The sequence below is a fragment of the Dunckerocampus dactyliophorus genome, chromosome 5, assembly GCF_027744805.1.
Source record: "Dunckerocampus dactyliophorus isolate RoL2022-P2 chromosome 5, RoL_Ddac_1.1, whole genome shotgun sequence".
In the NCBI taxonomy this organism is placed as follows: Eukaryota; Metazoa; Chordata; class Actinopteri; order Syngnathiformes; family Syngnathidae; genus Dunckerocampus; species Dunckerocampus dactyliophorus.
In genome coordinates, this window is record NC_072823.1 from 28,566,796 (window position 1) to 28,586,532 (window position 19,737).

Below are 19,737 nucleotides of genomic sequence, written 5' to 3' on the forward strand. Positions count from 1 at the left end.
TTTAATCTTGTAATGTCACGTTTTTAGGACAGGACAAGAGCTGTCCTATCTAGTCTTTGAGCATTTGAGCATGAACTGATGAAGACTGCTCGGAGTTTGTGCTCAAGACTAGATAGCCTGTGCTATCAAGTTTCTGAGCATGAACTGATGACGGCTGCTCAAAGGTCATGCTCAAACACAAGACAGCCTGTCCTATCTAATCTTTGAGCATGAACTGAGGAAGCGTGGTCGGAGTTCATGCTCAAAGAATAGATTGGACAGCTTTCAATTTGTCCTAGCTAGTCTCTGATCATGAACTCCAATCAGGCTTTGCCAGTTTGCCAGTAGGTAGCGTGTCCTATCATGTTTTTGAGCATGAACTGATGACGCTTGCTTGGAGTTCATGCTGAAAGACTTTATAGGACATGTCTTGTTCTGTCCGATCTAGTCTTTGGACATAAACTGATGACGGCTGCTCTGAGTTCATGCTCAAAGACTATAGGACAGTTCTTGCTCTGTCCTGTCACAAATTTGAGCATGAATTGATGACACCTGATTGGAGTTCATGTTTAATGACGAGATAGGACAGCTCTAGTCCTGTCCTATCTAGTCTCTGAGCCTGAACTGATGGCGCCTGCCCGGAGTTTGTGCTGAAAGACTAGATAGGACAGTCTTTGAGCATGAAGACTAGAGTAGACTAGATAGGACCGCTCTCATCCTGTCCTATTTAGTCTTTGTGCATAAGCTAACTCATCAGTCCAGTTGCCATCAATTCAGTGGCCGATGTTGCTACATGCTTTTATCCAATTTGAATTGTCTGCATATGTCATTTTGCTGTGTTTTCTGTCTTTTTGCATTGCAGGTACGCGATAACGCCACAGTAGTGTTATCGCGGGTGCTTCACACGCAGCAGAACTACGAGCAGAACCAGGAAAACCACGAAGAGCGTAAGTGTGTCGAAGCGCAACATGCAGATGGTATTGTTGTGGCGAGGGAGACATTTCCCCAGCCTCCGCGCCCACATCCCCTCTCTCATTTAACATGCAAATTCATGTTTTATTTGTAGCGCACTTTCAGATTATTTTCAAATGAGATGCACTTTTTTATGTGCATTTCATAAAAGCTGATTTTACTCCCGCGTTTGTGTTTGATGTCCTCGCTGCGCTCATTCACATGCAGCTCAGTGCAGACAAACACTTTCTAGATAGTGGAGGAGTGCGCATGCATAAATGAGGAAATACACTGAAGGTGCTAAAGTGTTGCTTCTCCACCAGGGAACGCTCTGTTGGATGATGACAAGGTGTTCCACCTCGTGAGGCCCGCCGACGAGCTGGATGAGATCAAGTCCAAACGGGGAAGCATTAAAGACAAGTCCATGACCAAAGCCATTACGGAGATTTATCTCACAAGACTGCTTTCTGTCAAGGTGCATTCATGTGTATTTAACTAGCGGAAACGCTACAATTAGCGCCTCCGTTCACTTAACCTCGGTCTCCTCTCTTATTAGCGCTGGGTGAAGTAAACAGCTGTGGCTGTAGGCAGCTTCCACATTTTTTATTCGGACTGAAGTTGATTGAGAAAAAATATTTTGTTTTTAGAGCAAAAACAGCTGTGTCTGTAAGAAACCTCCAAATTGTGGTCATGGTGGGGGTCGATGGGACTTTTTTTGTCCTCTAGGTTCCTGAAAGTATAGTAAATTTGGAATCTGCAAAAAAATCAAAAGAATCTTTTACTAATCTTATGCAAATTATGTCTGATCTTGAATATAATACAGTATATATTACAAATATTGTATTTATTTTTTATTCATTTTATTAGGGTTGTGGACGATAAACTGATATCCGGTTTGACAAGCGAGTGATGCGGTTGCATCGGTATCAGCCTCCTTGATCGATAAGAATCAGCCATAAAACCTTAGATTAATCGATCGTTGAGACATGCACTGGGTATCGCGAGACTAGCAACCAGTTCGTCTCCAAAACAACGCCCGGGCTGCCGGCAAAAGGATTGTTGCGCATGCTCAGCTTACCATGACTGAAGATGAGTATGCTAGCATTAGCAGCGCGCTAGCTAGTCAATTGGAAATATTTTCAACACATCAGCAAATCATGCATTCATAATAGCGATTTTATTTATCTTATTTATTATGTATTGTGTAAAACAATGAGAGTAGCAACATCAAAATAAAAGCACGAAATGAATACAGAGCCACCATCCACCAGTAAAAGCCTGGAGTTTGTTTTTTAGACAGGTGCGCTGAACAAATGTGCACATTAGCACTCAATAAGGTCATCAAATCTTACCTTTATGCATTCCCACATAGCATCAGCATTTGGGAGCAAATATAAGGTGAAATAAACAGTGGGAAAATACAGTGTAGTGGGCTATCTGTACAGCGTGAGAGAAAGTTAGTGGGTTCAACGACCGTCGAACAAACTGGGGAACTGTATATTCTTTTTGAGTTTATTTTCTTCTTAATTGCGCCTGAATGTCTCCCACAGCCTGGTGTTTGGGGCCCCCTGCCTAACAACATGCTTGGCGAAATGATGTGCTCTTTTACACATTTGAAAATGCTGTAAGAATGACAGTCTTTTCAGAGAAAGAAAAAAAAAACATGTTATGTTTTTTATAGCAGTTTGTGGGGTCATAAAACCAGCTGTGGCTGTAGGCAACCTCCAAATTGTGGTTATAACAGGAGTCATTGGATTTTTTTTTTTAATGATGTTTATTTAACTACCGTTAACGCCTCAGTTCAATTAGCCGCCGAGTCTCCAATAGTTATTGGGTGCATGGTAAAAAAAAAAACAGCTGTGGCTGTAGGCAACCTCTAAGTTGTGGTTATGATGAGAGTCAATGAGACTTTTTTGCCCTGCGCGCGATGAAAAGTGTCTGTTATTGGTGTGAAACTCATGTTAGCAGTGGTACTGTTGTTTCCAGTCAACCTAGCAGTTTACGCCTTACCGCTACTACAACACTGGTTCTGTTGCTGCTGTGGTGTGCAGTACACTTAATGATAAATGAGCATGTGGTCCAGGAGAACTACCTTTTCCTTTCCACTTTCTCATGCACTCATGCATGAGTCATTCCGAAGGTTAAAAGTGGACCCTGACTTTTACTGGCATTCTGTGTGTATGGCTTCTTTCAGGGAACACTGCAGCAGTTTGTGGACGACTTCTTCCGCAGCGTGCTGTGCTCCGGGGCGGTGGTGCCGCCGGCGGTCAAATACTTCTTTGACTTCCTGGACGAGCAGGCGCTGAAGCACAACAACGTTGACGACGAGACCATTCACATCTGGAAGACCAACAGGTAAGATGGGGAAAGAGGGGGCTGTCATCGCGTGAATGTGTGTGGTGGGAATGAATGGTAATAAATTGATTCCAATCTATTACCATTTGTGTTTACATGCATTTATTTGTACATGCATGCAAGTTGTACGCTTTTATTGGGAAGCATTATACAGTATAATACAGTATATAATTAGGTAATCATTTCTTAATTAATAAAAATAATAATGATCATGATAGTAATAAATGAGTAACATTTTTAGAATTCAGTTACCAAACAGATTATTTTATTCAGTCAGTAAGTTTTGGCATGCATGTAAATGGAAAAAAACACAGGACAACTAAACTTTTTTGTAATTAATTGTGAATTAACAGAAGTCGCAATTTTGGATAATTTACTGTATACCATTTATTTTATATTCATGTATTTAGCACGCATATTACTAAAAATGTTTAAAACAAAACATTATGTTTCACTTAAATTACATTTTATTTATTGTTATTTATTTCCTGTTTTTTATTAGTTATATCTATTGTATATTCCATTACTTCCATTCATTTTCATTGGAATTGTGAGGTAAATTCACTTGAATTTTTTATTTACTGCCGTATTTTTATTGCATGTATTTTGTGATTTATTTAATACATTTTATTTTTATTATATTAATTTAATTTATTCTTCAAACATGCACGAAAGTTACCGTAATATGAATTTTAAAAGTATATTTCTGGGAATGGGAATTGGGAATTAACGGTAATTAATGAAAAATGCACAGATGTAATTCCACACATAATTTTTGTATTTACAGTATTTTTGTGTACGCAAGTTGATATGAGTGCTAAAAACTAACTTAATTGTGAACAGTTTATCACGTAGAACACTAGAGAAAAATGTATAGCCACTTTATGGGAATTGACTCAATAACAGCTGTCATATACAAACACAGTGTACATTTTTTTATTTGATTTCATTTGTTTTCATTTGAACATGCAAGGATTTCTTTCTTTTTAATCGCTTTTTGACTTGATGTCGTCGTGAGTAGCAAAGCTTTTTATATGAATTAATGGACATTTTGGGGAGTGAAGTGGAACTCTTGTGTACTTCATACCAACTTTCATTGCAAACATGCATGCAAGTGTATAGAAATAAAAACTAAAATAACAAAATAAGAACTATACTTTTGACTTGAGGTTTGGGGTTCAATCCATGTATTTCATTGAAAAACAAAAACATCAAGAGAATTTGCATAAAATCTGCTCATATGCTACAAGTTGCCTTTTTTCATGCGTGTTCTCGTTGTTTCCCGTGGAAAGTTTGCAAGTTTGGATCCAAAGTGATAAGCTAGCATTGATTGCAATTGAATTGCGCTGATACACATTTGTGTGTGACTCTTCAAAGTTCTCCTGGGCCCAGCCTCAGCAACTCTCCAAGAACTAAAAGTTGATTATCCACAAAAGAGATGAATACCGATGCAGGAATTCGGCTCAGAGAGTTTGCATTTGCTATCCCGGCGCTCCCGAGTGACATTTAAGCGCATAAATTAGCGTCACGTCTGCGACTGCTGCGGCGCACCAGACAAGGTGTTGCATGTAGATGCGTGTGATTGACGCCGGGCTGGCAAAGACGCAAGGACGGGACGATGAGCCATTTAATTACTCCGCACCGCACTCGGCAACCAGCCGTCATGTTTATCAAATCAGCAGAGGGCTGCGAATTAAATATGAATGTGTGTACGAGGCAGAACAACAAACAAACATGGTAATTGTGTCCCAGGCTAATTTAATTCTGTGATTGTAGCAGCTATGCTATTTTTATGCTTCCATTGTACTCCTTTGCCTCCCGAGGTTTTTTTTTTATTTTTTACCAACCCGCTATGTGTTTTATTTTACACTCTGTGCCTTTCTTGTCTCACTTGGGCAAGCACACGCTCCTGATCAGGGAGAATGCTTTTTTTGGGGGGGATACATCTGTATTTTGGAAAAGCTTGTATTTTTCTGTTCAGAGGGGAAATCAGTTCGCGTACTGGAGCGTTGCATTGTGCCGTCTGCAGTGCTGAAGTTTGTCGAGGACTTTAAAGGTCAAAGTTTTGTGATACCCAGCAAGGGAGAGAGTCTGATATTAAAACGTGGCCATGGTTATGATATGTGTGGTGGCCATGGTAACGACTAACCACTGCATTGGTCACCACCAGGTGACCAAATGTGGCTCTTTTGATGACTGCATCTGACTCTCATACATTTCTTAACATGATAAAATCTATTGATTTAAATTTGTTTTCGGTGACATTTTACAGTAAAAACATTACAGAAATCACTGTGTTAAAAATGACATACAAAATATAAAACGTTCGTATGCATTTTAATCATCCACACATTTTTACAACCGCAATGCGGGTGGCCAGAGCCAATACCAGCTGTCCTGCTGGTGATATTTTACGGGTCAGACACCAAAACTCGATTAGTATTGGATAATGTTGTAGCCTACCTGTGTCATTGAGATGTCAAGAAGTAAGCTTCCCTCCTTTAATCAGATAGTCCACTAGCTATTTCTGCAGAGCCAACCCTTTTTGAGTACAGAGCAAAACCTTGCAGCACTAGCAGTCACATTTATTTATTATTAGATAGCTTCAGAATAACAGTGTTATTAAAAAGAATAAATTCAGAGGCTTATGATATTCTAAAATTGTTGGTCTTGCTTAAAAATGCACACTTTTAGTTGTATTGAATGTTAAAAAATATTATATGGCTCTCACGGAAATACATTTGAAAATATGTAGCTTTCATGGCTCTCATAACCAAAAAGGATCCCTGACCCCTTCTTTAGTGGGTAACCATTCGAAAAAAATTGGTTAACCACGTATTGGCCACCACCAGGGGGTGTCCTTTAGGGGGTAACCCTTCCTAAAAGTGGTTAACCACTTCATTGGCCCCCAGCAGGGGTGCCACAAAGTAGTTAACCATTCCAAAAAGTGGTTACCCACATCATTGGCCACCACCAGGAGGTGCCCTAACGTGGTTAACCACTGCATTGGCCACCACCAAAGGACACCTCAAAGTGGTTAACCATTCCAAAAAGTGGTTACCCACGTCATTAGCCAGCACCAGTGGTGCCCTAACGTGGTTAACCACTGCACTGGCCACCACCAAGGGGCACTTCAAAGTGGTTAACCATTACAAAAAGTGGTTAACCACGGCATTGGCCACCACCTGGGCTGCCACAAAGTAGTTAAGCATTCCAAAAAGTGGTTAAACACGTCATTGGCCACCATTTGGGGGCACCCTTTGGTGGTTAACCCTTCCAAAAAGTGGTTAACCACTGCATTGGCCACCACCGGGGGCGCCCTAAAGTAGTTAACCATTTCAAAAAGTGGTTAACCACTGCATTGGCCACCACCGGGGGCGCCCTAAAGTAGTTAACCATTACAAAAAGTGGTTAACCACTGCATTGGCCACCACCAGGGGGCTCCCTAAAGTGGTTAACCATTCAAAAAAGCGGTTAAACACGTCATTGGCCACCATTTGGTGGAACCCTTTAGTGGTTAACCCTCCAAAAAAATTGTTAACCGCTGCATTGGCCACCAGCAGGAGGAGCCTCAAAGTGGTTAATCCTTCCCAAAAGTGGTTAACCACTGCATTGGCCATTGACCATTGTCAAACTCTGAGACTACAGCCATTGGAGACAATTAGGGCACCCTTGTGGCACCCTCTATGTTGGCTTTGTTGCATTCTGAGCTATGGTGCTTAAGGGTCATTACGGCGCATGTTTTTTGTTCTTTTCATTGGGACTATTCAATTTACAATAATGGAAAACAATAATGGTAACCAGCCTTCCACTTGTTTTCGTCCTCGTGTAGCCTGCCTCTACGGTTTTGGGTGAACATCCTGAAGAATCCCCACTTCATCTTTGACGTCCACGTGTCGGAAGTGGTGGATGCTTCGCTCTCCGTCATCGCCCAGACCTTCATGGACGCCTGCACCAAGACTGAGCACAAACTCAGTCGGGTGAGTTGCTTTTTTTTTTTTGCCGACTCATAACAGATTGCGTCGTATGAATCACCTCCTTACTGCAAAGCAGTCCCAATTAGTTTCAATTTGGTACGGTGTGGCCCTTCTGTGTTTGCATTGTAAGAGGTGCCAAAATAGCAAACCTGTACCTTCCCACTTTTATCAAATATAGTATTTATATTTATATTTATATTTATTATTAATATTTATATTGATATTTATTGTTAATATTTATATTAATATTAGTATTTAAACTTGAATAATGATGTGGAGCGCATGAGAAAGTGGAGAGGAAAATGTCTCTCTCTTGGACTGCATTGTCGTTCATTAATAAGTGCAGTCAAACCTCGCCCCAGATGAGAATGTTCCCATAGGATATAATGTCAATCCAACTAGATGAAGCAACCTCACTAGAAATTGCGTGTGGATGCCGAAATGCTGAAGCTGAACTGAAAGGTACAGTGAATGTGGAAATACCCTAGAAATGTGTGGAAATCAATTCACCGACTGAGGATCGAACCAGCAACCATCAAGTGGTGAGACGACCGCTCTACGACCTGAGCCATGCCACCGTGCACAAGAAAACAGGATGTTACATGTAATGTTAAATGTAACATGAGTTCCCACCAGTAGGGACGACATTTAAATGATCCATTCACTTGCAATGGATCATCATCTGACATAATACACATAAGTAGAAATACTCAAAAGTGCCATCATTGTAATTTATGTCCATAAATTTGTTTTGTCTGCAGGACTCTCCAAGTAACAAACTTCTCTATGCAAAGGAGATCTCCACTTACAAGAAGATGGTGGATGAGTAAGCTGTTTTCACCCTTGCACATGTGGTAGTGGTGTCAAGAGACGCTGCTCAGTTGTGTGTCGTTCTCTGTGTGTCAGTTACTACAAGGGCATCAGACAGATGGTCCCTGTCAGTGACCAGGACATGAACACTCATCTGGCAGAGGTGTCACGGGTAAGATTCACAGCTGCCATTTCTTCACCCACTTTCCGCTTACGCTACCTAATATTAGCGGTGAAAGACGCGCTCGTGTCTGAAGACAAGGTTAGCGCTGTCCGTGGATCCTTTGCAAGTCTGACGTGTGGTTACGGCTGGACTTTTTCCATCTTGTCATTGTTGGTGTCAGTGCTGAGATGTTTCAGCATGACAACATTTCTTTCGAGGTAATCCCTCGCTTAGCGTGGTTAATTGGTTCCAGACCTGACTGTGTAGGATTGCTTATTTATGAATGGAATATTTTCATAGTTGGAGCATAGAAAACCGATTTATGACATTTTAAATATGTTAACACCCCTATAGTCACCTTTACACTCCTACCTGTATTATACAATATAGTAGACATAATACTGTTAGAGGAAATATGACATAAATAAGATTTGTGCTGGTGTGTGTTGCTGTAAATGTCTTCCGGTGCTAGAGGAGCTGAGTTGGGGGGACGGACAGGAAGTGAGTTCAGGGGTTTAGAGTTGAGTTGAAAATGCTTGATTTTCCCTCAAAAATGTGTACAATTTGCTTAAATGTGCATATTTTTCTGACGGTGTTGTACCACAAAACAGCATGATTTTTTTTTTTTCGAACAGTGATGTAAGCACAAAGTACAAAGTGGCAAGGGATTACTTAATCATAAAAAAATAATGATCGCAATATAATAATAATAAATAACAATAGCAAATAGCAAAAGAAACACAATTACTATTTTTTTTTTTATCATACTCAAAAAATTAAAGATGGAACCCGAGGCAACTATTTCAGTACAAGCCTTATACTTTAGGTCCCCAACTAACGAACACAATTGGTTCCAGACGACCGTTCTTATGTTGAATTGTTTTTAAGTAGGGGAAAAGGTAATATTAGCAATGATATAGGTACTACATGTACGTGTATACATATACAGTATATGTGTATGAATGTAAATATGAGTTTGGATGCAGTAGTAATATTAAACGAGGATAATTAATGGAAAAAACAATCATAAAAGTGATATAATAATACATAATGATAAATGTTATTTACCTTTGAAGAGGAATGGTCGAGCATACGTCGTTGTGGTGGAGTTGGAGGAGGAGATATTGGAAAAAAGGACAAGTCGTCGTCGTGGTTAGACTCTTCTAAAAGAGGTAGTGTTCTGTGGGTGGTGTAGAATTAAGCAGGTCTATTAACTCTTCATAGACTTTAATCACAAGCTCTGTCCGGGTTGTACAAGTTAGCTTTCCATTTAGCTTTACACTGTATCTCCCCAGCGTCTAACTCTTCCTCTGTTGGGTTCATTAGCTCTAAGGCTGCATTAGCAGTGTCACAGTGCCCTCTACTAGTCAAGCATGTACAGTAGCAGTATAAATACTGATTGAGCGACTGACTACAAGGCAAAATAAAATAAAATATAGACCAGTCGGCTTGTGTTCGTATCCGCGAGTGTTCGCTAGCCAGGTGTTCGTAAGTTGGGGACCTAGTGTATATACAGTAAATATATTTTCTTTTCTTTTTCTTTATTTTCCAGTTTTTATTTAGCATGTTTGAAAATTAAATAAGAAAATGTATCATTATTATGCTTCTCCCTAAGCTACCACCTTATCGTGGTGGAGGAGTTTGCGTGTCCTGATGATCCTAGGAGCTAAGTTGTCGGGGAGGGTTTATGCCTCCAAGAGTGCCATCTCCAGGTCGGGGATGAGATCCTGCCCCAAGTGAAGGAGTTTAGGTACCTCAGGGTCTTGTTCACAAGTGAGGGAAGGATGGAAGGTGATATCGACAGTCGAATTGGTGCGGCGTCTGCAGTGATGCGGACTCTACATCAGTCCGTTGTGGTGAAGAGGGAGATGAGCAGAAAGGCAAAGCTTTCAATTTACCGGTCGATCTACGTTCCTACCCTCGCCTATGGTCATGAACTTTGGGTAGTGCCCGAAATGACAAGATCGCGGGTACAACCGGCCGAAATTAGTTTTTTCCGTAGGGTGGCTAGGCTCTCCCTTAGAGATAAGGTGAGAAGCGGTGTCATCCGGGAGAGACTTGGAGTAGAACCGCTACTCCTCCGCATTGAGAGGAGCCACAAGAGGTGGCTTGGCCATCTGGTCAGGATGCCTCCTGGGCACCTGGTGTTCAGGGCAAGTCTGACCGGTAAAAGGCCTAGGGGAAGACCCAGGACTTGTGGGAGAGACTCCCAAGTCTCCCAACTGACCTGAGAACGCCTCGGGATCCGCCGGGAGGAGTTGGACAAAGTGGCCGGGGAGAGGGAAGTCCGGTCTTCCCTGCTTAGGCTGATGCCCCCGCGACCCAACCTTGGATAAGCGAAAGAAGATGGATTGATGGATGTAATCATTATTATCATTGTTATTAATACTATTGTGCGTATTGGACTTACGCAAGAAGGCTCACATCCATCCATCCAACCATCTTTTATGTCGCTAATCCTCACTAGGGTCGCAGGGGTATGCTGGAGCCTATCCCAGGAGCTGACTTTTGGGTGAGAGGCGGGGTACACTCTGGACTGGTAGAAGGAGCACAGATATTTTTTTTAAAATAAAATACACATATTTGTGATGTCACACTGAAATATCCTCTAAATACCCTCTAAATACCCGGAAGTACCCCCAATACTTACGCTATGATGCAGTTCCTGTGCTGTTGGACTTTTTATTTCTTATTTATTACTAGTAGCATTATTATATCTGGTTTAATGATGGTTTGTCTACTTGTGCCCTGGGATTGGCTGGCGACCAGGCCAGGGTTTAGGCCGCCTTTCGCCCGAAGTCACCTGGGATAGGCTTCAGCATACCCCCAGCATACCCTATTGAGGACAAGCGGCATAGAAAATGGATGGATGGATATATATTGTTAATTTTGTGATGTTTTTTTTGCAGACCTGACTGTAAGACACTTAATTAATGTTGTTTTTTCCGCTTTTCAGGCTCACACAGACAAGCTGAACACACAAGTGGCTCTCCATCAGCTGTACCGGTACGCCAGCAAGTACTATGACGGGGTAAGAGTTCCCAAAGGCGCTCAATTCAAGTGAATGCACCACTGCCCACTTTGTTATTGCTATCGCACCCCCTACCCCCACCCACCCCGCCTCTTTTTTTTCCATCCTCTCGCTTGATATGCCTGAAGAGTGATTGGATGCGTTTTTAATTGGAATCATTTCTCTGGGATGTGAATTGGAAAATTGCTCTTGGGAATTTATTTTTTCAGTGTCCATGGTGCTTTGCCACTTGAGGTCACAAAATATTGGTATTGTTGCATTTCTCCAGTTTCAGTTAAGTTGAGCCTCTGAGCGTGACGTGCACCTCCAAACAAAATCCTCGAGCTGTGGTAATGCGGACCATTAAGGCTGTGATTGGTCAGCTTGTAGAGCATTATTTCCTGTCTGTGTACGACTCGTTTAGGGGGCTTCTCCTATGATGTTGGATCAACATTTGCAATAGAAATCACTTTTGCAACGCATTTATTAGGTCCAGCTGCAGTAACACTCCTCTCTATAATAACCATCGTCGGCTCGCAACAAAGGAAGCTAACGTGCTAAATAGTGGACCAGAGTTTCCGTCACATCACACACTCAAACCTGACAAAGAGCTATAAAAGCAGGGGTGTCCAAATCGCAAAAACACGGAACAGTGGTGAACCTTCCCAGGAGTGGTCGGCCAACCAAAATGACCCCGAGAGCGCAGCGACGACTCATCCAATAGGTCACAAAAGACCCCACACCAAGTTCTAAAGAACTGCAGGCCTCACTTGCCTCAGTTAAGGTCAGTGTTCATGACTCCACCATAAGAAAGACACTGGGCAAAAACGGCCTGCATGGCAGAGTTCCAAGACCAAAACCACTGCTGAACAAAAAGAACATTAAGGCTCCTCTCAATTTTGCCACAAAACATCTTGATGATCCCCAAGACCTTTGGGAAAATACTCAGTGGTCTGACGAGACAAAAGTTAAACTTTTTGGAAGCCAGATTATGCAAAAAAAGAACATCATACCAACAGTAAAATATGGTGGTGGTAGTGTGATGGTCTAGGGGCTGTTTTGCTGCATCAGGACCTGGAAGACTTGCTGTGATAAATGGAACCATGGATTATGCTGTCTATCAAAAACCCTGAAGGAGAATGTCCGGCCATCTGTTGGTGACCTCAAGCTGAAACCAACTTGGGTTCTGCAGCAGGACAATGATCCAAAACACACCAGCAAGTCCACCTCTGAATGGCTGAAGAAAAACAAAGTGAAGACTTTGGAGTGGCCGAGTCAAAATCCTGACCTGAATCCTATTGAGATGCTGTGGCATGACCTTAAAAAGGCGCTTCATGCTGGAAAAGCCTCCAATGTGGCTGAATGACAACAATTCTGCAAAGATGAGTGGGCCAAAATTCCTCCACAGCGTGTAAGAGACTCATTGCAAGTTATCACAAACGCTTGATTGCAGTTGTTGCTGCTAAGGGTGGCCCAACCAGTTATTAGGTTTAGGGGGCAATCACTTTATCACACAGGGTCATGTAGCTTTGGATTTTTTTTCTCCCTTAATTATAAAAAAAATCATTTAAAAAATTTGTGGTGTCATTGAGTCATTTTTAAAATTGTTTGATCTGAAACATTTCAGTGTGACAAACATGCAAAAGAAATAAGAAATCAGAAAGGGGACAAACACTTTTTCACACCACTGTATATTTATTCGAATTATTATTTATATCATAATGAATGAATTGACGACCAGTGTAGGTTGTACCCTGCTTCTCGCCTGAAGTCACCTGGGCTTCCCCTTGACGCTAATTAGGACAGGTGCTATATAAAATGGATAGATGGATGACTATTTTAATAATTCTTTTATTTTAATAATTATTATTAATATAAATAATGAAAAGAACAACGGTTACAAGGTCTGCTGTCCCTCTTATTTTTTGAACCCTTTCTTCTCACATTTTCCCTTGTAGATCATCTCCTCCCTGGATGAGGACCCAGCAGCACAGAGTAAGCAGCTGACCCTGCGGCTCCAGCAGATAGCAGCCGCCCTGGAAAACAAAGTGACTGATCTCTAACGTGGAGATAGGCTGGGCGGGATAGTTTGCTGCATCCTGCCAGTGACTACAGGGGCTTATTTCGTGGGGGGAAGAAAACACACACACAGGGGAAGACAGGAGTGGCGTGTTGTTGTGCAACATTGCCCTGGGACAATATTCCAATAATATTCTCTTGTGCGGCGTATCATTGGGATGCAAATGGAGAGCTGATGATGTGTTGCGCGATGCAAAGGTACGCCTTAAAGCTCACTTGCCAAACCTTAAAAAAAAAAAAAAAAAAAAAAAGACTTGAGTCAGGCTCCGGGAAGTAAGCCCCTGTGCGGTGCACTGGTGCAGGAGATAATCAGATGTTCCATTTCTTTCCTGTGTAGAAGAGGTTTTGAGAATTGTATGATATATTTTTTTTAATCGTCTTTATGCCGAAAGCTTTATAAGGAAACACAAAAAATATCTTTTTAAATGGATGGCCTCGTGGTGCGGGTAGTGTTTTTATTAAATGTTGCGTGTGTGTGTGTGTGTGTGTGTGTGTGTGTGTGTGTGTGTGTGTGTGTGTGTGTGAGAGCACAGGATGCCTAAAGTCAGGCGTGAGGTCTAGTAGACGGAGACCAAAGTGTCCTCACCCAAGGACATACATGTACAGGCTCATGTGAATGAATATGGTTATATTTTTAATGTTGTTTTTAAGCCGTGTTTGTGTGTGTGGGTGCGTTTGTGGAAAACCACTAATAGCACAATAGTCTGTCTCCCTTTATTGTTCAGTGCCATGGTACATTCCACTTCAAGCAAGCACAGAAGAACATTTCCAATGTTTTTTGCTATGTTTCATTTCTTTGCTGCTATCTGTGTTCCATCGCGGAGCCCTCACGTCAGCCCTGCCAGGAAGTACCATCACTGGCTTAGCACGTTCCCAACAGAAGTCGGACGGATATCGTACGAAAACACTCATCGCGCATATATTTTCACACTAAATGTTATGAATAGTTTTTATTGGGTTTCTAAAAGTCAAAGTCAGTAAGGGAGGCACACTTGTTTCGTCATAAAATAATGTCTTTTGTGCTTTTTATCATGAATTTATATATTGGATGTCAACTTTATGTCAATTCAGAGGTTATTTTATAGTGCTTCACTTCTTTTTACATTTGCGAAACATGTCAAAATGTGTAAGTCATGCACAGTTTACAGTTCATAAAGCTCTCATGATAATTATGCCTAATTCCATTCATTTCAATGGGAAAAGAATGTGTTTGACCTTAGATCAGGGGTGGGCAAACTATGGCTTGTGGGCCACATCCGGCCCGCTGGACATTTCTGTATTATTATTTTTTTTAATATCCGACAACATTACTTGCAATGCTATTGTGACGAAAGTGTAAAGGTGGCTATAGGGATGTTATTTCATGTCTAGTCATGTTAAACGGAATTTAGTAGGTCATTTCTACGCTCTGACTATGAACATATTCCATTTATAAATAAGGAATCCTACTTTGTGGAAATTATGGTCGAAATTGGAACCTATTATCTGCGATAAACAAGGAATATTATTAAATGTTTCGCCTTTGGATTGTAAATATGCAATTTGCAGTAAAGTGTTTGTTATGAGAGGGTATCTTGCTTTAAAACTTGTAAAATAATAATTCATGCTGCGTTCATGCGCACACAGGAAGCAGTCAGAGCCCGTCAACACTTGAGAAAAAGCAAAAACACCACAAGTGAAGATACATATGACACACAACGTGACCTACCCACTGTATACAACGAAACATCTACGCACAATACACGTGTCAAAATTACACCCCCTTGTCCCGCCGCAAAGCATGCTGGGTAGCTTGCGCGACACTCTCTTCCTGTTTTTGCTTGATTACACAACAAGTCAAGGAAGTTGTCTGGGAAGTAAACAAGGTGAGACATTCCCATACTCTTGATTTTAATGTTTTATCCTTCATAGTCTTATTCCATGGTTGAATACGGCCTATTATTAGTCCAAAAATATTCAGATTTAAGCAAATTTTTTGTATTTTCAAGCTTAAAAACGGGTAAATTAACTAATATACAAATATAAGGCATTCAGAAGATGCATGTGACCTGTGTATTCTACACAGGTCAATAGGTGTCAGTAATGTTACATTAATGGAACAATAGACACCACAGGAAGTACTGTACAGGAAGTAAAAAAAAAAATCAGCAAGGAACTCTCCCAATGTTATCATGTGTCAGTCTATGTTATGTCTTTCTCTTATTATGTCTACAATATTGGCTAATTGGAGTGTAAAGGTGACGTTAGGGTTGTTATGTCATGTCTAGAGGGCTCTAATAATGTTAGAAAGCGTATTTAGAAGGTTGTAAACAGGTTTCTATGCTCTACCTGTGAAAATATTCTATGTATAAATAAGGAATGATACATTTTTTAATTTTTTTTAACCCAATGTGGCTCGCGAGTTAGAAAGTTTGCCCACCCCTTCTTTGGATGGTTGGTTGCACATAAACCTCTTTTTTCAACAACAAGCTTCTTCGATCATCCGCCAAATATGTTACTTTTCTGCATTTTAGTACAAAATCTTACTAAGTTCTTGTAAGAGCGGCTCACTCACAAAACGCACCCGCTTATGATAGCAATAGAATCCTAAGTAAACGTGTTGTAATTGATTACTATTATGATTATTATTAAGACGCTATTTTGTGCCATTTTTTTGGATGCGTGTGTATCTGTTGTCCAAATAATCACCAAGCATCCTGCCTCTAAAAGCTATAAAATAGCCCTTTGCTGAGTGCCGTCAATAACTTGCCAGGTCTGCAGTTGGTACTTTTTTCAAACGGTACATTAGTGAAGAAAGTGGCTTGTAAATATTTGTTATTGTGTGGAATCAAGGTGGAGTGGCTGAGTAGGAGTGATGGTCATTAGCTCATTCATTCATGCAACATTCCTTCTTTACTGTGTAGGCTAATGGAGGTGTTTTTCTGTACCCCACCACGCTTGAGTGTATACCTATCCACGCTTGTGTGTGTACTTCACCATTGTGTGTGTGTGTTTAATCATGGGAGTCTGTATTCATGGTTGCGTGCACCTCGCCATGGTTTGTATACCTGGCCGTGATTATGTGTGTACCTGGCCATACTTTTGTGAATGCACAACCATGCCTGTGCCTCACCCTGCCATGATGATGTCACTTTCCCAAGGTTTGTGTGCACCTGAACATTGATGCATGTGTGCCTCACTGTGCTTGTGTCGCTAACTATGGTTGTGTGTAGGGATGTCCGATAATATCGGCGTATCATATATTGGCATAAAAATGTAATATTGGTTGATATCGGAGTTTTCCCTATAATGAAAACCGATCATTAGAACTGCTGTATATAGGCCTATGGGTTGCTGTACTTGCCGTCATCGAGGCAATACGCGGAAATGCTTAGTCACGTCCTGTGTTATTCCTCGCAGTCGGAACTGGGCTTCGATATGTCGAAACCACGAGGTGGGTGTGTCAACACAGATAGCACCTACATTAGCTAACTCTTTATCCTTGCAGCAGCGCCCGCACGGTCTCGTTGTCACTGTTGTCAGGGGACATTTTTACCCACGTCGAGGGTCACCGACCGAATGTGGAGATACGATTCACGAGACAGAAGTCGAGGTCGGTGGCACCGATCACTTTACTATCCACTCAGCTCAACAACAAGCAATAATTCCGTCTAAAATGTCTAAAACAATTTTGTGGGTCACCACAATGTGTTAATTCCATGACAGGAGATATGTGGTGTTACACCTATCGGCATTGGTTGGCATCGCAATCGGAAATTGAGTCGGACAATATCGGCATTTCGGTTATCTGCAGAAAAGCCAATATCGGACACCCCCAGTTGTGTGTGTACCTAATCATGGTTATGTGTGTACCTCGCCATTGTGTCTGCATGTGTATGAATGTGTGCGTGCGTGTGCCAAACCATGGTGGTGTGTGTACCTCACCATAGTTGTGTACACCTTGCCATTGTGTGTACAGCTGACCATGGTTGCGTGTATTCCTGACGATAGTTGTTTGCATTCCTAAACATGGTCCTGTGTGTACACCTGACTGTGGTTGTGTGTAGCTGACGAGCATACCAAGCTCCAGAGACACCCTAGAATGTTTAAACCCTGCCTCGGCAAGAGAGGGGCAGCGTTCATCTGGACTAACAGCGCATTGCCCCGCCCACTCTCTGCCACTCACCCCAATGGCATCATGAGGGGTTTGAGGGTCTGCCTTTACTGCAGACTCCTCTGGCTGGCAGAGTTGATGCAAGAAGCTTCTTTCAGAGCCTTTTTTTGACCAAACATGTGCCTTATGGATTAGGAGGATACTTATTATGATGTTTCTCTCGGTAACCTAGGTAACCACCATGACGACAGTGCTATAGACACAGCAATGTACTTGGACTTGTGATAGATGACGTGTGCCGTCTAAAATGATAGATGCCCTGCTGCAGCAGAGTGTGTGTGTGCGTGTGCCAATTAGGGGTGGGCGTCATGATATGATTGATACATTGCAATATTGATATTGTGTCTCACCCGTTGCCAATCGGCTGAATACATGTCATAGTGATTTCTTTGGCAGTGTTGACGTGTGTGCGTTTCTGTTGCGTGTCTGTGATGTGCGCTTTGTAGGCCCAGGAAAGCCAAACTGATGTAAAAAGTATCCAATGTGATTTGGATTTCCCATAAAAACATTCCTAAATTAGTCAATAAAAACTGTGTGTGTGTGTGTGTGTGTGTGTGTGGTGTGTGGTGTGGGGGTTATTCTTGGGTAGATATGAGTAGAGCGCAAAAGTGTTGCAGTGGTGTTGATATTTTTTGCTACTCCAGTGTTTCTTAGCTACTCCACCGTGTGTGCGAATCTTTACCTATACTCCACAAATGACCTTTCTTACTGCTGTGCAGTTATTTTTATTATTTCCTTCTTTGCTATAACATATAAATCTTTGTAAAACAATGTTGAAATACTGTATTCTGACTGTATAATCCTATGCATTGAGTCCTGGAAGAAAATAAGAAAAGACAGGGGAAAAAAAACAATAACCTGGTGCTGAGTCTTTATTTTTTTTCTTTTTGCAGTTTTTGAACTTGGGCATGTGCTTTAATGTTTAAAAAATGGACACATTTTCCCTCTTAAGCCGCTGCAGGCCTTTTGCCTGATATACTGCTGTTAATTTAATTTAACAAAGGTACCGTGTGTGTGTGTGTGTGTGTGTGCGCGTGGAGCGCTTACGCACAGATTTCATCACGCGCTGAATCCCGTGTGAATAAGCTCAGAAAGACCAATATGCCCTTCATATCGGCCGTGTTTTCTTTTCACTTTTCCAATTGTGATTGGCTTCAAATAAAGCTCTCCCCGCACATGCATATTGCATGATTTACAATCACCTTGGGCTGCCGAGACGTATTTGCCACACGCCCAATTTCTTTTTGAAGTTAACTGGTATTTATACAGCTCATTTCAGCATCCTCGCCTTCACACGGCAGCTGACGCCCGGCCGGGAGTTGGAGTAATAAGTTCACTGGGGAATGATTTCGTTACGCACACTTTAGGAAGCAGAGTTGAACCTCCAAGGTCGAACTTAATCGGGATGCGGTTTGACCTCTATTTGTACTGTTTCAACAAACACCCCCCCCCCCCCCCCAAAAAAAAAAAAAAAATGAAATGAATAGAAATGAAAAATAATCTGTTCCCGTGTCAAACGGTCACCTTAAAAAGCACCTAAATCTATTAGATGCTAAAACCTGGAGCCGGTTGGCCCATAAGGCAATATTAGCAAATGCTAAGGGTGCCCTAGAATTAATTATGTTAGAAGATTAGATATGCCTTTATTAGTCCCACAAGGGGAAATTTCAGGTTTACAGCAGCAAAAGTACAAGAGCACACCATAGCATAGTGAAAAAGCTTCATGATGAATAATTATTTTATAATTTATCATATAAAAACTAGCTATTACTGGTAACTCTTAAAATGGAAAAGTCAAATGTAAGGCATGCAATGTGGAATTGTTATGTGAAATGATAAATAAGTCTTTCTGCAACCGTTATTTTTCTATTTATTTTTGCATATAGTCGTATATACGTATTTTATAGAGCTTTTGCATGTAGTGATTTTATTGAATTTTTGTATATAGTTATTGCACAGTTGAAATGCATTGCTTACATTGTGTGCACACTGTGGTTATAGAAATTATTTGATGTTGATTGTTGTATTTATAATTATTATTTTATTCATTTATTTACAGGATTGTTATTTTATGGTTATTTTTTATATATTTCATATATATTATATATTTTCTTATAATATACGATACAATATGATATATAGTATATTTATCTAATTGTATTTGTGTATACACACACACACACACACACATATACAGTAAATGACATAAATAAATCTCATCAAAAAAAAATGTTCACCACTCCAGAATAAAAAAACACTC

General features: G+C 41.1%; 1 protein-coding gene across 6 annotated transcripts in view; it reads left to right on the plus strand.

Moving 5' to 3' along the window:
* The window catches only part of plxnb2b (plexin b2b), a 253,747-nt gene extending 234,869 nt beyond the window's left edge, over nucleotides 1-18,878 (plus strand). For 4 of the 6 annotated variants that reach the window (XM_054775448.1, XM_054775449.1, XM_054775450.1 and 1 more), the window contains 8 exons: nucleotides 842-926; nucleotides 1,254-1,405; nucleotides 3,125-3,285; nucleotides 7,118-7,265; nucleotides 8,024-8,088; nucleotides 8,169-8,244; nucleotides 11,192-11,266; nucleotides 13,204-18,877. In XM_054775448.1, coding sequence (XP_054631423.1) covers nucleotides 842-926; nucleotides 1,254-1,405; nucleotides 3,125-3,285; nucleotides 7,118-7,265; nucleotides 8,024-8,088; nucleotides 8,169-8,244; nucleotides 11,192-11,266; nucleotides 13,204-13,308 — 867 coding nt within the window. In that variant the 3' untranslated portion in view covers nucleotides 13,309-18,877. Of the gene's footprint in view, nucleotides 1-841; nucleotides 927-1,253; nucleotides 1,406-3,124; nucleotides 3,286-7,117; nucleotides 7,266-8,023; nucleotides 8,089-8,168; nucleotides 8,245-11,191; nucleotides 11,267-13,203 lie in introns of all 6 variants that reach the window. The other 2 variants (XM_054775445.1, XM_054775451.1) reach the window with 1 other exon arrangement.
* The last annotated feature ends 859 nt before the right edge of the window (nucleotides 18,879-19,737 follow it).